Genomic DNA, 20238 nt, shown 5'->3' with positions numbered 1-20238 from the left:
TTATTAAAATATAAATACATCTGATCACATAAGATAACATCTCAATAAATACCATATTTTAGTTTTAAGTATAAAAAAGACTAATGTGATGTTATTAGGTGTGGTAAAATGCAATGAGTTTTAAGTAAAAGACTGATGTGACAATTTCTTATTAGATTGTGTAAAACATGAGTTTTGCACCCAATCTTTATCAAATTCAAACTCTACCTTTTAACATTTTCTAAATTGAAGTAATAAGTAATGAATAAGCTATACTATCTCTCTCCCTTTCTCTCTCAAATTTATGTAAAAGAAAGTGAAGACACTAGCAATAAAATCATGGTTGATGTCATGAATCTTGTAGTTTAATGACATTACTTGGTCTCTTTTTTTTAAGGAGAACTAGAGTTTAAATCCCCTCATACACTTGTAACAATTTAATTATGCTAAAAGTCTTGTAATTCAACGAGCATAGCCTGCTTTTATTTATGATGAAAACCAAGGTTCAAGGTTATTCATTTTCATTGTTATAACTGTGAAATTATTAAAAAAAAAATTGACAAGTTCCTTACCTCTGCATTCTAGAGTTGTTAATTAAACTGTTAAAGGAAATTTTATTTGAGATCAGTAAACACGTTGTGGCTGTAGTTTAGTGGTAAGAATTCCACGTTGTGGCCGTGGAGACCTGGGCTCGAATCCCAGCAGCCACATTTATTTTTTAATGCTTGTATTATTTACTGTTAAACAACCCTAAGTTGTATTGTGGGCTTAGGAAGTTAGGCCCCTCAATTTTTTGGGTCAGATCCATTGGCCCATCATTGATTAGAGCAATTCTTCATTAACTCCGAAAACAACGATATCTTTTTTCTTTTTCTTTTTTGGATGCGAAACAAGTAACGATATCTTGATCGACCGTTATCCCTATGTACATAGACTTGAACGTTCACTAGCTAGTGCCTAGTTGGATAGAATCCATATCCGATTCCCTAGGATCCATAACCTCTCACATTGTTGATTGTTCTTCTTGGTTTCACAGGTACAATCTCTAATATATGCCCATTTTATTTTGTTTCTGTTTTCTCTAACAGTTGAATGTCTTTCTATTTTTTTTTACTATGATTGCCTTGCTCATTATGATTCATCTTATTCTGTTCTTGAATGGTATATTCATTGTTACCAACTGAATTTGAAGTTTGACTTCGCCTAGTATATGAAACAGTTGTGACTAGGCTGGGCTATATATATGACACATGCTTTAATTTTTATAAGGAACTTCAGTTTTATTTTGTAATATCGTAGATGGCTGGACCAAAATGGGAGGATTTGCAAACGGACTGATTGGTGAATATTCTTACAATAGTGGGCACGGAGTCATTGCTATATGACATTCCCTTTGTGTGCAAGTCATGGTATAGAGCGAGCCTTGATCCTTCATGCTGGAAAATTATTAATTTTCAAGAATTTGTTCATCGGCCGCCTTTAACAAATGAATATTTGAAGTTGATAATCAATCGTAGTCGAGGAAATGCTACTTCAGTCATGCCCCCTACCTCGTGCCCAGATGAGGTGTTAAGATATTTAGCAGACGAGTAAGTTCTAGTTTTATACCTTAATTAACAAAAAAAAAAAAAAATGTTTGTTTAATCAATCCCATTGTCAACTGTTCACAATGTCTTAGTTTAGCCTCCCCTAATTCATTGTTCTTATATATATATATATATATATATATATATATGTTATGTGGTATGTGGTGTGGTGTCATGATTGTGCACATGATTAAATGGTTACTTCTAATTAAAGGCTGGTTGGCAATGTTGTTGAGACCCAGTCTCACTCTTGTATATAAAGAATCAAAATATATAGCCAATAGCTAGGATGCACAAACATGGACATAGACATTGCTACGGGTACGATATGAGCAATTTAAAAAAAAAAATTGTAATATGATATGGCAGATAGGACACCGTTATGACTCAAGTACTGCACCCTAAATATATGTGCTTCCTAGGCCAAAAATCCTGAATGATTTTTACGAGTTTTTAAACTTAACTTTGCATGAATTGCAAACATTAATTTACTTTTTCTCACATCCTCGCTACTTCCCTAATCTTTGCAAGGTGCATATATAGCCATAGGTCGTGGTGTAGAAGATTAGCAGATCTTGCTAATAGTATTGAAGAATCCGTATTTACATTGATGCATTTCATTTTCTCCAGGTGCCCTGAGTTGAAGGCTCTATATTTGCCATCTGTGATGGGGAAGAATTCTTCATTTGTTCTGTTAGAAGTCATAAGTAAGTGGAAAAATCTGGAGCTGTTGAAACTTGGAAGTCCTTATAGCGTTCACATGGAAAAGATACTGGAAAAGATACTTGAAGAAATCAGTCTTCACTGCAAGAATTTCTGTCATTTAGAGATTGTTATTATTGAACTTTTTTGGAGAGAAGTAGTGTCAGCCATTGTCACCTTTCTGCCAAACATAAAGTACTTATATCTGAGAGATGGATTCATTGATCAAGAGAGTTTAGAGATAATTCTGCAGGGCTGCAAGGAGCTTTGTGCATTTGTTCTTTATGGTTTAAAACTTTAAATAGGATGAACAATTACTGGAACTTGCTTCACACAGATCAGTGTCATTTGGGGTTGATGGAGGGAGCTTGTGGTTGTCTAATGACAAATTGAGGATGCTAAGGAGGGCAAAGTTGTTGTTTGAGTTGAGGCTTCTCTCTTGTCGAATGAATTTGTTTATGAATGATTACTTTTCTATTCTAATTAAGTAGTGTAGTCTGATTATTCAAAAAAAAAAAAATGGCAGATTATTTTGATTGTTGCGCTAGAAGAACTATACTTGTAAAGCCTTCTTTATTTCAGTCAAGTAAATGATTTTTTGTACTATTTCTGTTCTCTTCTACATAAGTTTTGGGTGGGTCTTGGAGAGGGATTGTGCAACACCAGATTTGGCGGTTGTGATTGATGCTGAATAAGTTTCATGAACTTTTTGAATAAATTGTATTGTGAGAACAAGTGGAGGAATCACAAGTGTGTTTGCTACCACTATAAGTTTGCATCGAGAATCAACATAAGTCCATATCTCTTTGCACTAGTGATTGAAGAGATCACTAAACCGATTCAAAAGGAAGTCTCTTGGTGTATGCTTTTAGTGAATAAAAACTAGAAGTAGAGTTAATGCCAAGTTAGGAATTTGGTGAGACACCTTGGAATCTAAAAGCTTTCGTTTAAGTAGGCCTAAAACAAAGTAAATGGAATGTAAGTTTAATAAAAGTGGAAACAAAGATGAAGGAGCAATAATACTTGATGGCCAAGAGATACTAAAGAGTGAGAGTTTTTGATATCTTGATAATAATTCATAAAGATGGAGAGTAGATGAAGTGGAGAAGCGCATTAGGAGTATTATATACTGTAGAATGCTTTAAAAGAAAATTTTTGTATGACTTTTACATGACAAACTATACTTTATGAAACTGAATGTTGGGTGGTTAAGAAGCAACATATCATAAAATGAGAGAAGTGGAAATGTGAATGTTAAGATAGATAAGTAAGAAACACAGAAGGATAGGATTCAAAATAAAGAAAATTCCTTAAAGATAGGGCAACCCATGAAAAAGATTAGAAAGAGTTGCTTGAAATTGTTAGGTCATGTTCAGAGGAGGATGGAGAATAATGAACTGGTAAGAAAGATTGAGTTAATCTAAGTTGAGGGAGTGAGAAAAGGTAGAGGAAGACCAAAATAACATTAGTAGAAGTAATAAAAAATGATATATTAATTAAGAAAGTAACAGAAAACATGATTTCAGATATAATAGGAATATAGGATCCATAGCTAATCCCTAATTTTAGAATTAAGGCTTTATTGTTATCGTTTAAATAAATTCTATTTGCATATGGTAGACTTGGTAGTTGTGTAAGAGCGGGAATAGAATAACTGAAATTTTGAGATTAGATTTCTATGATTTGTTAGGTTAGAAATAATGGAAAATCCATGGCCATAACAGGTGGAGTAAATCTTGGGGTGCTATTTAGGGTTGATATGAAAAATGTTTGGATGGTTAGAAAAGGAGGATTGTACAGAAAGTTAGGTGACTAGAAATTAAGTGTTTGGGTGCCTAGAAAATATTGTAAAGAAATTTTTTTTTTATTTAAATTAAGATTTTAGAGAATTCATTTTAATTATTTTATGCTATTTAATTGACTTGGCACGTTCAATTTACATGTCAAGATTTGATTAGTCCAACAAGTATACAGACTTAGGTGTCATTTGATGAACTCATTAGCAAATGCATAGTCAGAAGGACTCCCAATCAAAATGATAGGTAACCTCTTTCTCAAAAAAAAAAAAAAAAAAAAAAAAAATGATAGTTAACCTTAGAGAACAAATAAAAAATCTTAAACTTTTGGGGGGCAAAAACAAAATTACCCCAAACTTAAAGAGTGTAAATTTCAATTTAGTCTTTATTTATTATTTTTGAGGAGATTGATTGAGGTCCTATTCTAAAAAGTGACGCATTAACTTTTGATGCATTATCTACGCAATGAAGAAGGATGAGAAACTTGAATACGTTTGTTTCGTCGTTCAACGTTTTGAGAGACTCAATTGCCAATATTATCCATATCTATACTATTATTTAAGGGCATTTTTTCTGTTTGGATTTTTCATTTTTTAATTAAAAAATGCACCTTTACTTTTATGTTTAAGTAGAGATAAAACTAAAGGACAATCTGATAAAAATACAATTCTACCTCTCACTAAAATATTGCCTAAAAAATAGTACTACTTTTTTGTTAATTTTCAAATTCCTTTATCTACTTATAAATTACATTCTCAAAATAAAAACATAAGTTTTTTTTTTTGGGCTACAAAAAAAGCCTCATTGCATGCGCAAAGCGTGTGTGATGAGGTTAGTGTACTTAGAAAGAATTTGGTATTGCGATCTCCTTCCTACATCCATGAGACTCTCGATATTTGTTGCTAATAAATTTCTTCTTGAGCTAATAATCCCTTAGAGCATTCCCATCAGCTCTCTCATAAAAAATGCCATTTTAACACACCAAAAATCCACTTTATCATTTTAGCACATCATTTTACAACATACCATTTATCAGATGTTCTATACTTCAATTCTGTACATTAAAATAATATTTACTATACATTAAAATAATATATTTTCTCAAAACCCAATAATATACAAAAACACAATCCCAGCAGTCACCACCAACCAAGAACCAAGAACCACCGCTACAACCACCGCCACAACAACCACTGTTACAACCACAATCACGGGTCCTCCAACAAATTCCAAATTCAAAAACCTCAACAAAACCCCACCATACACAGAGAAGGAGAGTGACAGGGGAAAAAAAAAAAAAAAAGATAGAGAAGGCGCGGAGAAAGTGACAGAAAAGAAAAAAGGGGGAAAAAAAAGCAAGAAAAAGGGAGAGGTGGAGGTTCTGGAGAAAGAAAGAAGAAGAAAAAAAGAAGGAAAAAGGTGAACTGAGAAGATGAATTAGGCGGAGAAAGAAAGAAGAAAAAGAAAGAGAGAGAAGAAAGAGGCATAAATGAAGAGAGAGAAATAGAATAAAATTTTTTTTTTTTTTATAGAACATCTGTCCGTACCGTTCCATTTTTGGAACGGTACTGTTCACGTGTGCTAAAATTTATAGAATATAGAACACCTCATGAGAAGGATTTTTTGGTGTTTGGTGTGTCAAATGCCAAATATTTGGCATTTGGCACACCTGATGAGAGTGCTCTAGATATGAGCCCGGTGGGTTTTTATTTTTTTATTTATTTTTAATTTGAAAAAGGATAAGGGGTAAGAGGTTGTTAGGTTGTAAACTGTTGAAGCAAATGTGGGTTAATGGGAGAGTGGTTCTATTTTTGTAGACAGTGTTTCACATGGAGTTATAAATGTATTTTTACTGAATTATTCTCAAGTTTTGTTTATGCTTAAATGTAAGGTGTAGGGGATTTTTGAACTACATAAAAGTTCAGTTTAAAAAAGAGAATTTTATGAGAAATCTTATGACATTATTGACCCTATTTCTAAAACATTTGTCGGAGAAATAATACATCATACTAGCCTCATCTTACGCGCTTTGCATGTGTGATGAGACCTTTTTTTTTTTTTTTTTTTTAATTTCATAATTTTTCATTCATAACCAAATTTTCTATAACACTTTTTATATGGTTCTTGCATCACAAAAGTTCATAGAGTTACTAATTTACAATATATGTAGTTGAGAAAGTACGATAAAAAATATAATTAAATTGAGAAAGTAGTATATAAATTTTGTTCAAAGTCTTACCAATTTTAATAGCAAATTGCCTGACCATTGAGAAGAATTCAATATATGAAACAGTGTGTGCGGAAGAAGATAGTGTTTGTTAGAAATATGATGAAAGAATGAAAAAGAAACTGAAAAAATATTGTGAGTTTGAAGTTTGTGGGATCTATTATTATTAGAATTCTTTCATCATGCATTCCACAATGCTGGAAAGGGGAAGAGAGGAACAAATGAAAGGAGAAGGTATTTTTTTTAGGAAGTTCTAATTGGTTTCTGCTTGGTTTTGTTTTTATTTTATTTATGTGACCTAGGTAGCTTTTTTTTTTTTTTTTTTTTTGATATAACATGGGAATGAGATAGTTTTTATTTTTAGGAACCGTGTGTAGTTATTTATTTATTTATTTTTAGAATGGGGTAATGGGAACTAGGAAGTGGGAAAGTTTTTTTTTTTTTTTTGTGGAATTTTTTTTATAGGAACCGTGGGTAGTGTTTATTTTTTTATTTTTAAGAACATGGGTAGTGGGAAATTGGAAGATTTGTTTTTGATAGGTTTATTTATTTATTTTTTTATGAAAGTTGGTAGGTATTTTGTTTTTAATTTTTGTCGATTTACAGTTTTAACCTTATTTCTTATATTTAAGGAACAATGATAAGAATCGAATTAGGATATTTTTTGAAGTAAAAAAAATGTAATAATTAAATTTTTGAGTCTTCTTAATATACAGAGATATAAACATATATAATTTTTTTTAATACAAGATAGAAATTCTACTCTAGAATAATCTAAGTGTATATGTGTGTGAAACTCTCTTCCAGAGACCTAAATCCCAGCCCTTACCCCTACACCCCACAAACACTTATTATACATGTAGAGTAGAGATATAAATATATCTAACTACAAAAATAATATAATAAATTTTCGATATTGAGAAGACTTTGAATTTATTAATTCGACTGATGGGGTGTACGTGGGCGTGAGGAAGGCACTTACTACAACTCCAGCTTATGCTAACCGAACTATGAATTAATGCTTGTAGCTTTGGTTTGAAATTAGAGAGAATACTAGTTGATCACCAATAGATACTTTGATAGAGTCCCTCGCTCTTCGGGGCTTGCTTTGTAAACTTGCTCCTAGGTTCAAGTTGCAGTTGACTTCTGGTTTAGGGAAGCAAAACGCTCAAGCTTTGCGGGTCGTAGTAAACTCCTCGTTTTCTTCCTGGGAACTAGGCTTAGGTGCAATCAAATAACTCATATATATATATATATATATATATATATATAAAATCGAAACCTCTGATACTTTCACAATTTTCCACGTCAGCATAATATTTAAATAAAATTATTTTTATTTAGTCCAAACTTAACAAGGAGTGAAACTCTATTTCTCTAATAAGTCTAACTTAAACTCAAACTCACCATTATCATTTTTTTTTTAAATTATTTTTGTTTAATCCAAACTTAACAAGGAGTGAAATTCTATCTCTCTAACAAGTCCAAGTTAAACTCAAATTCAAACATTGATAATTTATCTCCAAATTTGCGAGGTTAATCATGAACACTATAAAAGCAAAGCAAACCCCAATATATTTTTTTTAAAGCCGAGTAGAGGCATGAGCTCTTCTTATGTTATTTTCTTCTCCTCTACTTTGTTAAAAAAAAAAAAAAAATTGTTTTATGGTTTTTCGTGTATTATTAAAAAATTAATTTTCGTACATGAACCACCAAACTCTCTTTAACCGTTTTTTACAAGATAAAAAAGTTTGCAATAATTGAAATTATTCTTTTGAATGTAACTCATCTTTCTTTTATATTTCTCTATTGTTTAGTTGTATATATTTTGTTTTGTTTCAATAATTTCTAAGCAGTAAATCATCTGATTTTTATTTTTTTTATTTTTTTTGGTCTTTCAGAAGTTTTAATATCTAAATTTTTGAGTTATTTTTTTGCAATATCTGAAACTGTCTTACAAATTTTTTGTAAGCCATTGCATGTTCAAGCAATGGCTTCTTCATCAAATTGTAACACAAATTTAAGTCATACAAGAGCAAATCATACAATGGTGTAGTTTTGCAATGGTGTAGTTTCTTGAAATTTTTATAAAATTACTAGAATTATGCCCGTACGATGCACGGTTTAATAAAAAAATATAAATTAAATGCCTTGATAAAAAATTATATATAAATTAAAATATATATTTTGATGTTAAATATAGATTATAAAAAAATTAAAAATTATTTTAATTAGAATTGAATGTAAAAAAGGGGGTTTATTTATGAAATACTTTACTAATTAAGTAGTGAGAAACTTGAAACTCTAAATTAATTATCCTAATACATAATATATGTAGTGTGCTTGAATAAAATATATTGTACATCATTAGGTAACCACCACAACATGTGTGTATTTGTCTATATATATATGAGAATTATTTATCAAAAGAGAATAACTCATGATTTAGAAAGCAAGCCAACATATGAATCTACCTTTCTTAAAAGAGTTTAAAAATTTGTCCTTCCAAATTCATAAAATGCAAGTTCTAGGCTTCTAGCTCATAATAAGAGTAAGACAACACAAGGTATAGAAAGCAAAAGGTCCTATAAACAATTATAAGACGCAATATATATGTATACAAGTACCAAAGATATATACTTGTAGAAAATAATATTTATAGATTTACCTAAAGGCTCTATTTATTATTATCATTGAATTTATTGCTCTTTACTCTTGAATTAGAATGCAGCTTTGTGAAAAAAAAAGCGAAAGAAAAGAAAAGAAATATATACTTGTGTAGCTAGAGGAAGAGACGTTTCCTTGGGAATTCGGGAATTCACAATTTGGTGTGAGTTTTATTCCACGAAGAAGAAGATATATTATGGAAGGAGAAGATAAGAATAAAGAAAATCCTATTACATATAAAATGCTATTTATGTAATTACATATTTTTTCCTAATAAAATTATATTTGTGGTAGTAGTGTTACTTCATTATTTCTAAAAAAATTTCATATCCACAGTTAAGCTTTTATATTTATCTAAAAAATTAATAAAACAATAGAGAAAAAGTTGATAAGAATAACTTCTTCTTTTTTTTGGTTGAGAAAGTTAATAAGAATAATTAGGTTGTGTTGTTTCTATCTAAAAAAATTACTGCAATTTTTTAGTTGATAGAGTTTAACTTAAATTCAAAATTATGCATTCCCTCTCATATTGTAGGTTTAATTTTTAAAATTGTTTTTAATATAGTTTTTTTTAGGGGTTTCTTTTAATGTAGTTTTTGTACTTTAGGATAGTTACAAAACTATCCCATAAAAAATGAACTATATATACGTGAAAAGAGGGAAAAAAATTGATATCTAGAATTTGGATTGTAATGAAATTAAGATTTTTATCAATTTAGAAATTATAGGAGAAGAAAAATTATATATATATATATATATATATTTTTAAAATCTAAAAATTTTAAAAAATTTCTGCAATTTAGTAAAGTCACTTGACGCAACCATAACTTCTAAGCCAAATTTTTATTATATCGTATATGATGTGCTGCTATTAGACGTTAGTAGAGCCCAATGGCAGGTGATGTTAGGAGAAATCATTGGATATTGGATAGGGGATAAAAAAAGGGAATATAGAGTATAGATAAAAAGGGAAAAATGGGCTATTATCAGTTATCACACCCTTCTTTTCGAGAAATTATTGTATATTTCCGGAGTACCATAAATGCGTACTCCCTCCTCTCACATGAATGATGGGTCTCACTAATTAAATTTATGGTAGGACCCACAATTCATGTGAGAGGAAGGAGTACACATTTATGGTACTTCGAGAGTATCTATTAATTTTCCCTTCTTTTCGTCCCAATATCATACGTACCTTTATCCCGAGATTTCCTTACTTATCACTATCTAGATCAGACTAGTCTTGAAACGTTCACTAGTTGGAGAGAATCCATCCCGTGTCCTTTGCTGGTGCGACTTTGAATTGATTCTTAGTTTTGTAATTGTAGGAGTATATATTATACAGGATTTACTCTTCCGTATCAGTATAAACTCTCACTCTCTCACAGTCTCACATATATAGTTCTTGGTTTTAGAGGTACAATCTCCTGGCCGATTATATTTTGTTTCTGTTTTCTGATTTTCTTCAACAGTAGAATGTATGTATCTTTTTAGTTTTTACTACTACGACTACAAAAAACGCGGGCTGTAGCCGCGTTTTTATAGGCGGCGTTTACAAAAACGCAGCTATAGACTCTCCTTGAGCGGCGTTTGCTAAACGCAGGCCAAAGCTCAACTCTATAGCCGCGTTTTTGGAGGTTTGAGCTGCGTTTTTGTGGGTTGGGCTTAGGCCGCGTTTTAAAAACGCGGCTATAGACCCATCCGTTTTTTATTTAAATATTTCCTAGAGCCGCGTTTAGAAAACACGGCCTAAGTCATTCCTAGAGCCGCGATTTCTTTAAACGCGGCTTAAAGCATGTCTGTAGCTGCGTTTCTTCAAACGCAAAAACGCAGCTACAGGTTTGGTATAAAAAAAAAAAAAAAAAAACTAATGGTCTCACCCTCTCCAGCCGCCACCAATCTCTTCAGCCATTGCCAATCTCGCCCGAGGCCATTGTTGCCCAGCCTTCGCCGATCTCACCCATTATTGCTTCAGATCCCCTACCTTCAGACCTCCCCCACCTTTAGACCTTCCTCACCTTTGGACCTCCTACTTTCTAACACTTTCATTCTCTGTTTATGCATAAAGTCTGAAACTTTGTGTTGTGTTTAGGAGAGGGTGAGTGGCAAGAGCAAGAAATGGAGGCTATGGAGGAGTTCTTCAGGGGATTTGGGGTCCTCATGGAAACGTTTCAAAGGAAACCACAGAGCAGCTTCTGAAGGGTCTGATTCTCCAGTGGCTGATGCTTTTACAGCTGCAATGGCCACAGTGGTTCGTGCTCATCCGAAGGATTTCAGGGCTATAAGAAAAGAATGGTTGGCTATCCAGATCCAAATTGCTTTCCGTGGCTTCTTGGTAAATGGGTCTCTCTTCTATTATCTTTCCCTTTTTCTCTGTTTGGTTTCTGAGATGAATGAAAAAGAAAGTTGAAGACTTGAAGGTGAGGTCTACAGTTTTTGGATATTTTCATATTCTTCTACTTTCAAAGCTCTCCAGATAAGCATATGGAGAGTTTTTACTTTTTTTTTTCTTTTCTTTTTTGGTTTGAATACTTAATATATCTGATCAGCTTTCATAGATGAGAGGGTAAAATGGTTGACCTGAAGCTAAGCACCATAGACTTGGAATATATAGTTATCTTATACTTCATTAGTTTATTTAACATTGAAAAGTTTAGTTCTTGATGTTTTAAATTTAGCTCCCAAAATCAACGTTGCAACATTGGATTGTCTTATGCTACTATGTACAGCTTTAATAGATGAGGGGGAAATGGATAGAAAATTTCAAGGTCTAATGTAGAGGAAATTAATTTTAAACTTACATCCAAGGGGTCAGTCTAATGGTTCATGGCCTCATGCCATCCATGGGGTCCTAAATTCAAGTCTCTTAATCAATACCTTAGGGCCAGTCCTAAAAGATTCTTCCATTTAATTACCAAGAGTGTATGGGATGGGCGAATTACCTTCAAAGTTTCAGGCTTTCTTTTTTTTTTTCTTTCTTTCTTTATTGAGTTCTCATATTAATTGAATTTTGTTAATTGAATGATTGTTTGGTAGACCCACTTTTTTTTTAATTATTATTTTGATTTACATGCTGAATTTGTGGCTGTAGAGAAAATATGAGCTAAGATTGTGGCCCTTTGTTTTTTGTTTTGTGAATGCTTTTATCTGGGCTTTGGATTTTGTTTATGAAAATTGGACGATAATTTGTTTTTTAATGTTAGCAACTTAGGTAAGCATAATTTGTTTTGAGGTTTTGATCCAAATTATGAGAGGGCCTATCCTTGCGGGTTGAATGACCCGTTAGTTTCATGATTTGTGCTTGATCAAGTGCAGGCAAACACATTGGTTTTTGTTCTATCCCACTTGAGATGTGTCCGTCAAACTATGGTTATTAGGAAGCTTGGATTTGAAAGTAGTAGAGGCTGAGAAGGTAGTACAATTTGCCAAACAACATGGCGTCCTTCTCAAGTTCGTTCTCACCACACACCATCACTAGTTCGTTCTCACCATTTGAGCTAAAGCTTATTGGCAACTTATTTATCTGAGGCGTATTGGTTTTAGCATTTTGCACATTTATGCCTTACAAGTGATATTTCTTATATTTTAACTTAAATTTATATTACTTAATTCTTTTGTATTGTGTTGGCTGCTCTCTATATACTCATATAGATTGCGCATTTCAACTAGTCTTCTTTTCAGCTACTAAGTTGTATGCACCTTACATCTCCCAACTATATTAAAAATAAAAATAAAAACCTTTGAAGCTACGCTATAAGGATAGTTTGGGAGTTTTTGTGTGTTAGTCATTATGTGTCAGTTCCAATGTTGGATGGTTTGATAGGCAATTTAATTATATGCTATATATTTTATATATATAATATGTACAATTAAACAAAAAAAATCCTATAAAAAAAGGATCTTCTCAAAAAAAATTATAAAAAATAAAGAGAAATAAAGAGAAATGATAGGCATTTTATGTAATTATTAGAAGATTCCAAGTAATTATATAAGCACTTTACTCATCATCAATGCTGGCCTTGTGTCCTTATGGGCTAGAAATTAAGGTTGGCAACAATTTATTGTAAGTTATAAAAAGAAAAAGGAGTCAAAGATTTTTAGTCATCTTGCTTCTATTATTGTTAGCCAGTAAAACATTTATTTGTGGGATGAGTTTTTAATCATTGCCTAGCAAATTGTCATTTTTTTACTATGAAAAGAAATGAAAAAAAGTCGACAAAAAAGAGATTGGAATTTTCTTGATTCCCTAACAATGGCATTTTCTTGATTGTCCTGCCTAGTTATAATTTGAATCATTTTCAATTGTATAATGTTTGTGTCCCTTGTCTCGATCCAATTATTATGAGTCTGATACTTAGGACCTCAATTTAAACTAATGACCTGAAATAATTTCTACAAGGAAGAATAAAAGGATGTTTCAAGTTGTCATAATGATCAAAAGTTCAAGACTAATAGCTAATAATTTGGTAGCCTACATATAATTCTGAAGAATAGTGGGACACAAGCCGTTGCATGGGTTGGTGAAGCAGGCTGGGCTTATAATAGTGGCCATAATCTTGTCACTAATGCTTGTGTTTTTAGTGGCCATATCCTTTGCTTCACTTTCTCTCCTATTATTTATTTTCCCACATCTTGCTTATTATTTTAGTTAGTTTGACCATCTTGACAGGAAGTTTGACAGTCAAAATACTTTTTGCAGGATATTAAGAGGAGGTTAGGAACCAACTAAGGAGGCAAGTTGGTATTTACTAGGTAGAGCACCTGAAATTGGCACTGAGTATAGGCACATACCCAGGTATATTTTTGAGTATCATTAGAAATCTGCAAAATGCAATAATTGAAACATTTTTGGTTCTGATTTGATGTGTATTGGCACATACACAGGTATATTTTACAGCATAGAGCCTGAACATCTTTTCATGCCTTACAAATGATAGCTCAAATTTCTTCAATTTTCTTCCACAAAGTAACTTATTTTCTAATCACTTTGTTTTGATTTTGCTTAATTGCAAAGAACAACTCCCCTCTCCTCAACCTCCAACATGGGTTTCTTTGATGATTTGTGTCCTGTTTGATCCTTTGTCATTTGTGAAGTTGCAGTCTGTCTGTGAAGTTGCTATAGGTTAGGCTTGAGCGGCGTTTTGAACGTGGCTATAGGTTGGGGTCTACTGCTGCGTTTCCAAAAACGCAGCTATAGGGCCGAATCCTATAGCCGCGGTTAGAAAACGCGGCTATAGGCTTTAAGCTGCGGCCTTTAGGCCGCGTTTATTTTTTTCTTCTTCTTAATTAGCACTATGATTTTCCCTATTCTATTCTTAAATGGTATTCATTATTACCAACTGTTTTGAATTTTGACTTTGACTAGTATATGAAACAGTCTTTATAAGAAAATTCAGTTTTATTTGCAGTTTATTTTGTAAACAAGAATTTTATTAATGCATTTTTTGAGAAATAATTTCAACTTTTAACCTATAGCGTTATTGCTGATTATAGTTTTTTATCATTATGCTAAGAAGCCAATTAACTTTTTGTGTAGGTTGGAATCGAATATTTTTTGACAACAAGAGATTTTATCAATAGAAATAACTTAATTGGCAGATGGCTGGACCAAAATGGGAGGATTTGCAAACGGACTGTTTGGTGAATATTCTTACAATAGTGGGCACGGAGTCCTTGCTATATGACATTCCATTTGTGTGCAAGTCATGGTATAAAGAAAATTCTACAGGGCTGCAAGAAGCTTGTGCATTTGGATGTTAGGGATTCTTTATCGTTTGAATGTGATGACCAGTTACTGGACCTTGCTTCACATATTACTAATTTCCAGCACGTGGGTTCAGAGCCGTCTTTCGTTTATTACAATTGGTACACGCAAAGGAATCTCTTGAACGAGATGATAGAGAGGCTCTGCTTTCATCTCTATTCTAATAAGTAGATTAGTCTGATTAACAGGAAAAAAAAAAAAAAAAAAACGCCAGCTTTCAAATGATTGTTGAGCCAGAAGCACCATACTTTCAAAGGCTTGCTTTATTTCAGTCAAGTAAATGTTTTTATTTTTTTGTTTTTTTTTTTTGGGCACTGTTTTAATTTGTTGTCTTCTAAATGACCCCTCTTACCAAAGTGTCCGCTAAACATACAGCGCAACCCACTTAGCCTGACCATTTCTCATGGTTTGCTTTAAATTGGACTTTTAACTACTTTGGGGAGATCTACACAAACTGGGTCCCTTCAAAATGTTGATTAAGAAATGATTTGGCTAAATCAAACGACACCTTTTTCCTCTCTCTATTCACCCGGTTTAAAAGGGAGTTTAAATTCACGGCAACGCATCCCCTTTTCCACAATCACCCTGTCCAAATGCTTAGGAAGTTAGGCCCCTCAATTTCTTTGGGTTAGACCCATACCATAGGCCCATCATTGATTAGCACAGTGCCCAGCCAGTTAAATGGATTTGCTATCTACATAGTGGAGCTGAGCCCATCAGTTCTTCTAAAAAATTTGTCCATTTTACACAAAAAAAATATTTACTTTTTTTTATTTTACACCATCATTTTTACAAAACACCTATATCAATTCATCTATTATGCATGAGCTGAAGAGAGTAATTGGAAGAGAGAATGTGAAGGGAGAGAAATAATGCTAAAATAACATATAGAAGTGCTATAGTAATCGTGCATATATGCCCGGTTATTGTAACACTTTTGCATTTATGCATAATTTTACACCCACCGATGTGTGTATTTTTTTGGTCAAAATATGTAAAATAAGCTACTTTTTGTATTTTGCAAGATTTTGCAAGAGTTTATGTGGTTGCTCTTACGTTACATTGTAAGTAACTCCGAAAACAACTTTCAATCTTTTAAAAATAATTAAAAAAAAATCCCCGGAAACAACGATATCTTCAACCGACTGTTATTACTATGTATGTAGATCGACTAGACTCTTAGAACGTTCACTAGTTAGTTGGATAGAAATTAGAATCCATCCCATCCTGATGTGTCCATTGTATAAATAAACTTGCTTTCTATATGGGACCTAGTCTTCCGTTTCAGTATAACCTCTCTCACATTAACATAGTTCTTGGTTTCTCAGGTACAATCTCTAATCTGTGCCAATTTACTTTTGTTTCTGTTTTCTCCAAAAGATAACAGTGGAATGTCTTTTTATCTTTTTACTACGATTTTGTTTTTTAATCATAGGGTAATGATTCATCTTATCCTGTACTAAAATGGTATATTCATTATTACCAACTGATTTTTTACTTTAGCTAGTACTAGCTGCATAATTTATAGCGGTGCTATTGATATTATCTTGAGTTATTAAACATATAAGACATTAGTTCGACTAGGACATTTTGAGGTACTAAAATGGTTTTTCCTTACAATTTTCATGATATTGGTTAGGCCAAATTTTTCTTTACACTGATATCATGTATATAATTTTGAAAATCACTATTGGATACTATATATACAATATCAATTCACAATTACTATCCGTGAAATTCTACGAAATACAACACAAAATAAAATAATAAATTGATCCAATAGTATCTCCTAAATTGAATAAGAATAGTTGCATGAGATTCTTCAGCTCAATTACAGATTATTACATCCAAAATCTTCTAAATATTAATAGTATAAAAAAAATGTTCATTATTTTAGAGAAAAATTAATAGCAAAAATCTAAACAATTTAATTTGTATGGAAAGCTAACAAAAAGAAAATCTAATTTTGATTCTAACTGAATTTTCTCTAAACTTTGATTTTATATATATTAATTACTTAGTAATGGATTGTACATAGTCATGGTATATTACATAAATAAATTATAAATTTGAATTATTTTTAGTTACACAAAAAATGGCCCATAAATATGAAATCATTTAAACTCTCTCTCTCTCTCTCTCTCTATATATATATATATATATGATTAGTTTTTTTATGATTTATTTAAATTGGACTCATTGTTTTCTATATTGAATTAATTCACTTGGTACAAAAATTTAAAAATTTAGATTAAATGCGACACGTGACACAGAATTAGACTAATTTAATTCTAATTTGATATCTAAAGTTTTTAATATATAATTAATATATATGAAACAACTGTGACATAGGCTATATATATTATATATGCTTGACAAAAGGTGAAGCTGCTCTCTGGGCCTTTGTTTTTGCTAGAGACGGAGCGTAATAAAAGCGTTGGCCCAAAATTCGTTTGTTTCAATGCCGGGCAACCTGAACGGTTACCTTTCTTCTTGGCTTCTTTTCGCGCTTGCCCGTCACTTTGTGGTGTGGTATTGCGCAGAAAAGGTTTATCCAGGTAAAGTGTTTCGCTCTCCATAAGGAATTTCAGTGTTATTTGTACTTCTGTAGTTTGTTTTGTAAATAATAATTTTTATTTTGATTGAGCTATGTACATTATAGATGGCTAGAACAAAATGGGAGGATCTGGAAAAGGACTATTTGTTGAATGTTCTTACAAGAGTGGGCACGGAGTCATTGCTATATGACATTCCCTTTGTGTGCAAGTCGTGGTATAGAGGATAGAGCGAGCCTTGATCCTTCATGCTGGAAAATTATTAATTTTCAAAATTTTGTTCGTCAGACACCTTTAGCTAGTGAATATTCGAGGTCGTTAATCAATCGTAATGGAGGAAATGCTACTACGGTCATGCTCCCTATGTCGTGTGAATATTTGAAGTCGATAATCAATCGTAGTCGAAGAAATGCTACTGTGGTCATGCTCCCTTTCTCCCGCCCAAATGAGGTGTTAAGATATTTAGCAGACCAGTAAGATTCTGTTTGGTAACTGTGTTTAAACAACGAAAACTGTTGTTTAAACACTACAATACGTATTTTCATACACTTTTTCATCCACATGCATTTCTATAAAATTTAAATAACGTTACTAAAAATTTCTTACCAAATGGACCCTAAGTATTCTAGTTTATATCTTAGAGTGTGTTTCGCTAGAGCTTATAAGCTCAGTTTTTAACTTTTAGTTTTTATGTACAGTTTTTAAAAACTTCACTTTTCCCCGTATTTTCTCACATTTTCAAATTTTTTTCAAGGTACAAGCATGCTTTAGCACGTTTTCAACAAAAAATTTTAAGTTTCAGCTAAATAAGTTATTCCCAAACAGATTCTTAATTAACTAAAATTGTTTGTTTTATCTCATTATCAACGGGTCACAATGTGTTAGCTTCCTCATAATTCTCTCTCTCTCTCTCTCTCTCTCTCTCTCTCTCTCGATTGGGGAAACAATCAAAATGGATTGGTCCGCTGCTCAAACTGAATTCCATGGTACCTAAGAGGCTGTCATAAAATCTAAGATGACGAGTGTCTCTAAGGGTCATAAGGATTGAGTTGTTCAACCCTTCTCTGATCAATGGTTTTACTCCTACTTGGACTAGACCAATGTGGAGGAATTTATGATCTTTTTCCCTGTGGGCTTTCACTGCTGCAGGGGATAACAAGTAGCATGTTTCATACTCCTTGTTGATGCTATAAACTTGTTCTATAGTCCTAACATGGTAGTCTGTTTTGAAAGTCTTTTTCAAGGACCACGATGATGACTTATAGACCTGGTTTGTGGGTACCTTTGGTATGTTCCAATCTCCTAACTTCTGATCTAGATCTGAGAGCTGGTACGACTCCAAGTTTATCATTCCATCATCTTGAGGGATCTCAGGGAGGGTTGTACTGCTAAATCTAATGCTGGTGAATGAATCACTCCTTCTAAACATCCTATTCATCATTCTGGATTAAAGCCTAAGAAATCAATTACAACCTAGACTACCTTTATCTTCCAATTTTTGGATCTAACCTTAGATCTGAAACATTTCAATTTCTGCCTCAAGATTTACTAGGTGTATTTCTAGCTTTGAGGGTTTTTTGAAAAAAGGTGATTGTTGCTTTAGGTAAAGGCTCTCTAAAGGTTATCAAGGATAATTTTGGTGGAGGGTGGAAGGTCTGTGTACACTCCATTCTCAAATTGGAAATTCCTGGATAAAACTTCATGTAAGGTGATGGCCACATTACCACTGGAAAATATTATTCTAAGTGGAACAGGTTCTTGAAGGGATGTTGCTTCCCTGGGTTCTGTTCCAGAAGAAGCGCCTTCATGCCTTTGATAAGGAAAACCCTGGATAGGAGCTTTTCCTTTGTTCCTACTTGAAGAAGCCATTTTCCACTTACTAGTGGGGCAAGTAAAATGAGATATTTGCTTTTCTTCCTGCCATGTATTAATAAAATGGTTATTTTTGAAAACATTTTTGTTAAAATCATGAGATGTCATGGAGCAAATATTTTTATGCTGGATGCATGAAATGACACATGAGTGATCAAGGTTCTTTTCTTGATTTGGCTTTTCTGAAGGAATTTTGGCATTGATGAGGTTAAGGGTCTTAGAGATAGAGACTTCTTGGAGTTTGTTGATGTCTTTAGGCTCTGGGCTCCTAAGAAACTTAAACCTGACTGGTTGGCCAAAAGGATGGGTAGTGATTCCTTCACTATCCGTGATGAAAGGATACAAAAGACACATGAATGGGTTTCCTAAGATGACCCTATCTATCATATTCTTAACAAGAACAAAGGTGGTTTTGAAACACGCATTGTCTTGGCAAACATGTGCTTTTGGGATTTTGAATTCAATCTGCATTTTTCCTCCACTTGCGGAAGTTAACCTTTCTTTGGTTTTCCAGAAGTATTTAGAGGAGATGATTCCTTCTTGGATGCAGTTGAGATCAGCGTCTGAATCTATTAAGGCTACTACCTCAAATTGAAAATCTTTGCTGATGACAATCCTGACTTTGGAGTGCCATTTTTGGAAGTTAATTCTACTGATGGTTTACAAGAACGATTCATTGGTTGGTTCTTGTCCCATATCTGCAGTAGGGTTAACTATTTCATCTACTTCTTCATCAGAAGGGTTCTGTAATGAGGTTCCTTCTTCATTTCCTCGATGAGAAGTATTCTCTAACTATTTGACTCTCTAGTCCATGAGACTGTGATCAACCCTAAGGATGGTTAATTCTTGCTTAAGGTTTCTCACATTTGATTTGGTATCCTTAATCTCTTTCTGGAGATCTTGGACTGTTATCTCTCTCTTGAATTTGGTAAACTTATTGTAGATTTTTTCCAAATCAACTTTGGGTTCTTGGATCCTAGGTTTGGATGTACTGACTTCCTTAACTAGGGTTTTGTGGAACTCACTGAGTCTTTGAGCTTTGGTGACTGGGTCTTCGATCTATTCTATGAGATCTAAGAGCAATTCTTCT

General features: G+C 32.8%; 1 protein-coding gene, 1 long non-coding RNA gene and 1 other non-coding gene across 5 annotated transcripts; all 3 read left to right on the top strand.

Annotated features, from left to right (window-relative positions):
• Positions 1 to 484: 484 nt before the first annotated feature.
• Positions 485 to 2724, top strand: LOC115987420. Of its 2 annotated transcripts, XR_004091080.1 has the most exons (3): positions 485 to 1015; positions 1279 to 1568; positions 2196 to 2724. XR_004091080.1 is itself a non-coding variant. In XM_031110962.1 (2 exons), exons 1-2 carry the CDS (start codon positions 1519 to 1521, stop codon positions 2566 to 2568), a joined length of 423 nt encoding a protein of 140 aa, XP_030966822.1. In that variant the 5' UTR covers positions 1158 to 1518; the 3' UTR covers positions 2569 to 2724. The 2 variants fall into 2 exon arrangements, 1 of the variants encoding a protein (XP_030966822.1); XM_031110962.1 differs by lacking the exon at positions 485 to 1015 and having other exon boundaries at positions 1158 to 1568.
• On the top strand, positions 618 to 689 carry TRNAH-GUG. Its single transcript has one exon. It is a non-coding gene; the product is annotated as a tRNA-His (tRNA).
• An 8106-nt stretch (positions 2725 to 10830) lies between the features above and the next one.
• On the top strand, positions 10831 to 14987 carry LOC115987432. 2 transcript variants are annotated; one of them, XR_004091088.1, is made up of 4 exons: positions 10831 to 11292; positions 12273 to 12434; positions 13657 to 13752; positions 14494 to 14987. It is a non-coding gene; the product is annotated as an uncharacterized LOC115987432 (long non-coding RNA). The 2 variants fall into 2 exon arrangements; XR_004091086.1 differs by lacking the exon at positions 10831 to 11292 and having other exon boundaries at positions 12009 to 12434.
• Positions 14988 to 20238: the final 5251 nt, after the last annotated feature.

The sequence above is a fragment of the Quercus lobata genome, chromosome 1, assembly GCF_001633185.2.
Source record: "Quercus lobata isolate SW786 chromosome 1, ValleyOak3.0 Primary Assembly, whole genome shotgun sequence".
In the NCBI taxonomy this organism is placed as follows: Eukaryota; Viridiplantae; Streptophyta; class Magnoliopsida; order Fagales; family Fagaceae; genus Quercus; species Quercus lobata.
This window is presented reverse-complemented; position numbering and strand designations above follow the sequence as displayed.

What these genes read in the sequence shown, in the direction of transcription:
- LOC115987420 (XM_031110962.1), top strand. Translation starts at nt 1,519, where the DNA reads ATGCCCCCTACCTCGTGCCCAGATGAGGTGTTAAGATATTTAGCAGAC. An exon ending in TTAAGATATTTAGCAGACGA is followed by an intron (nt 1,569 to 2,195) that starts GTAAGTTCTAGT and finishes CATTTTCTCCAG; the next exon opens with GTGCCCTGAGTTGAAGGCTC.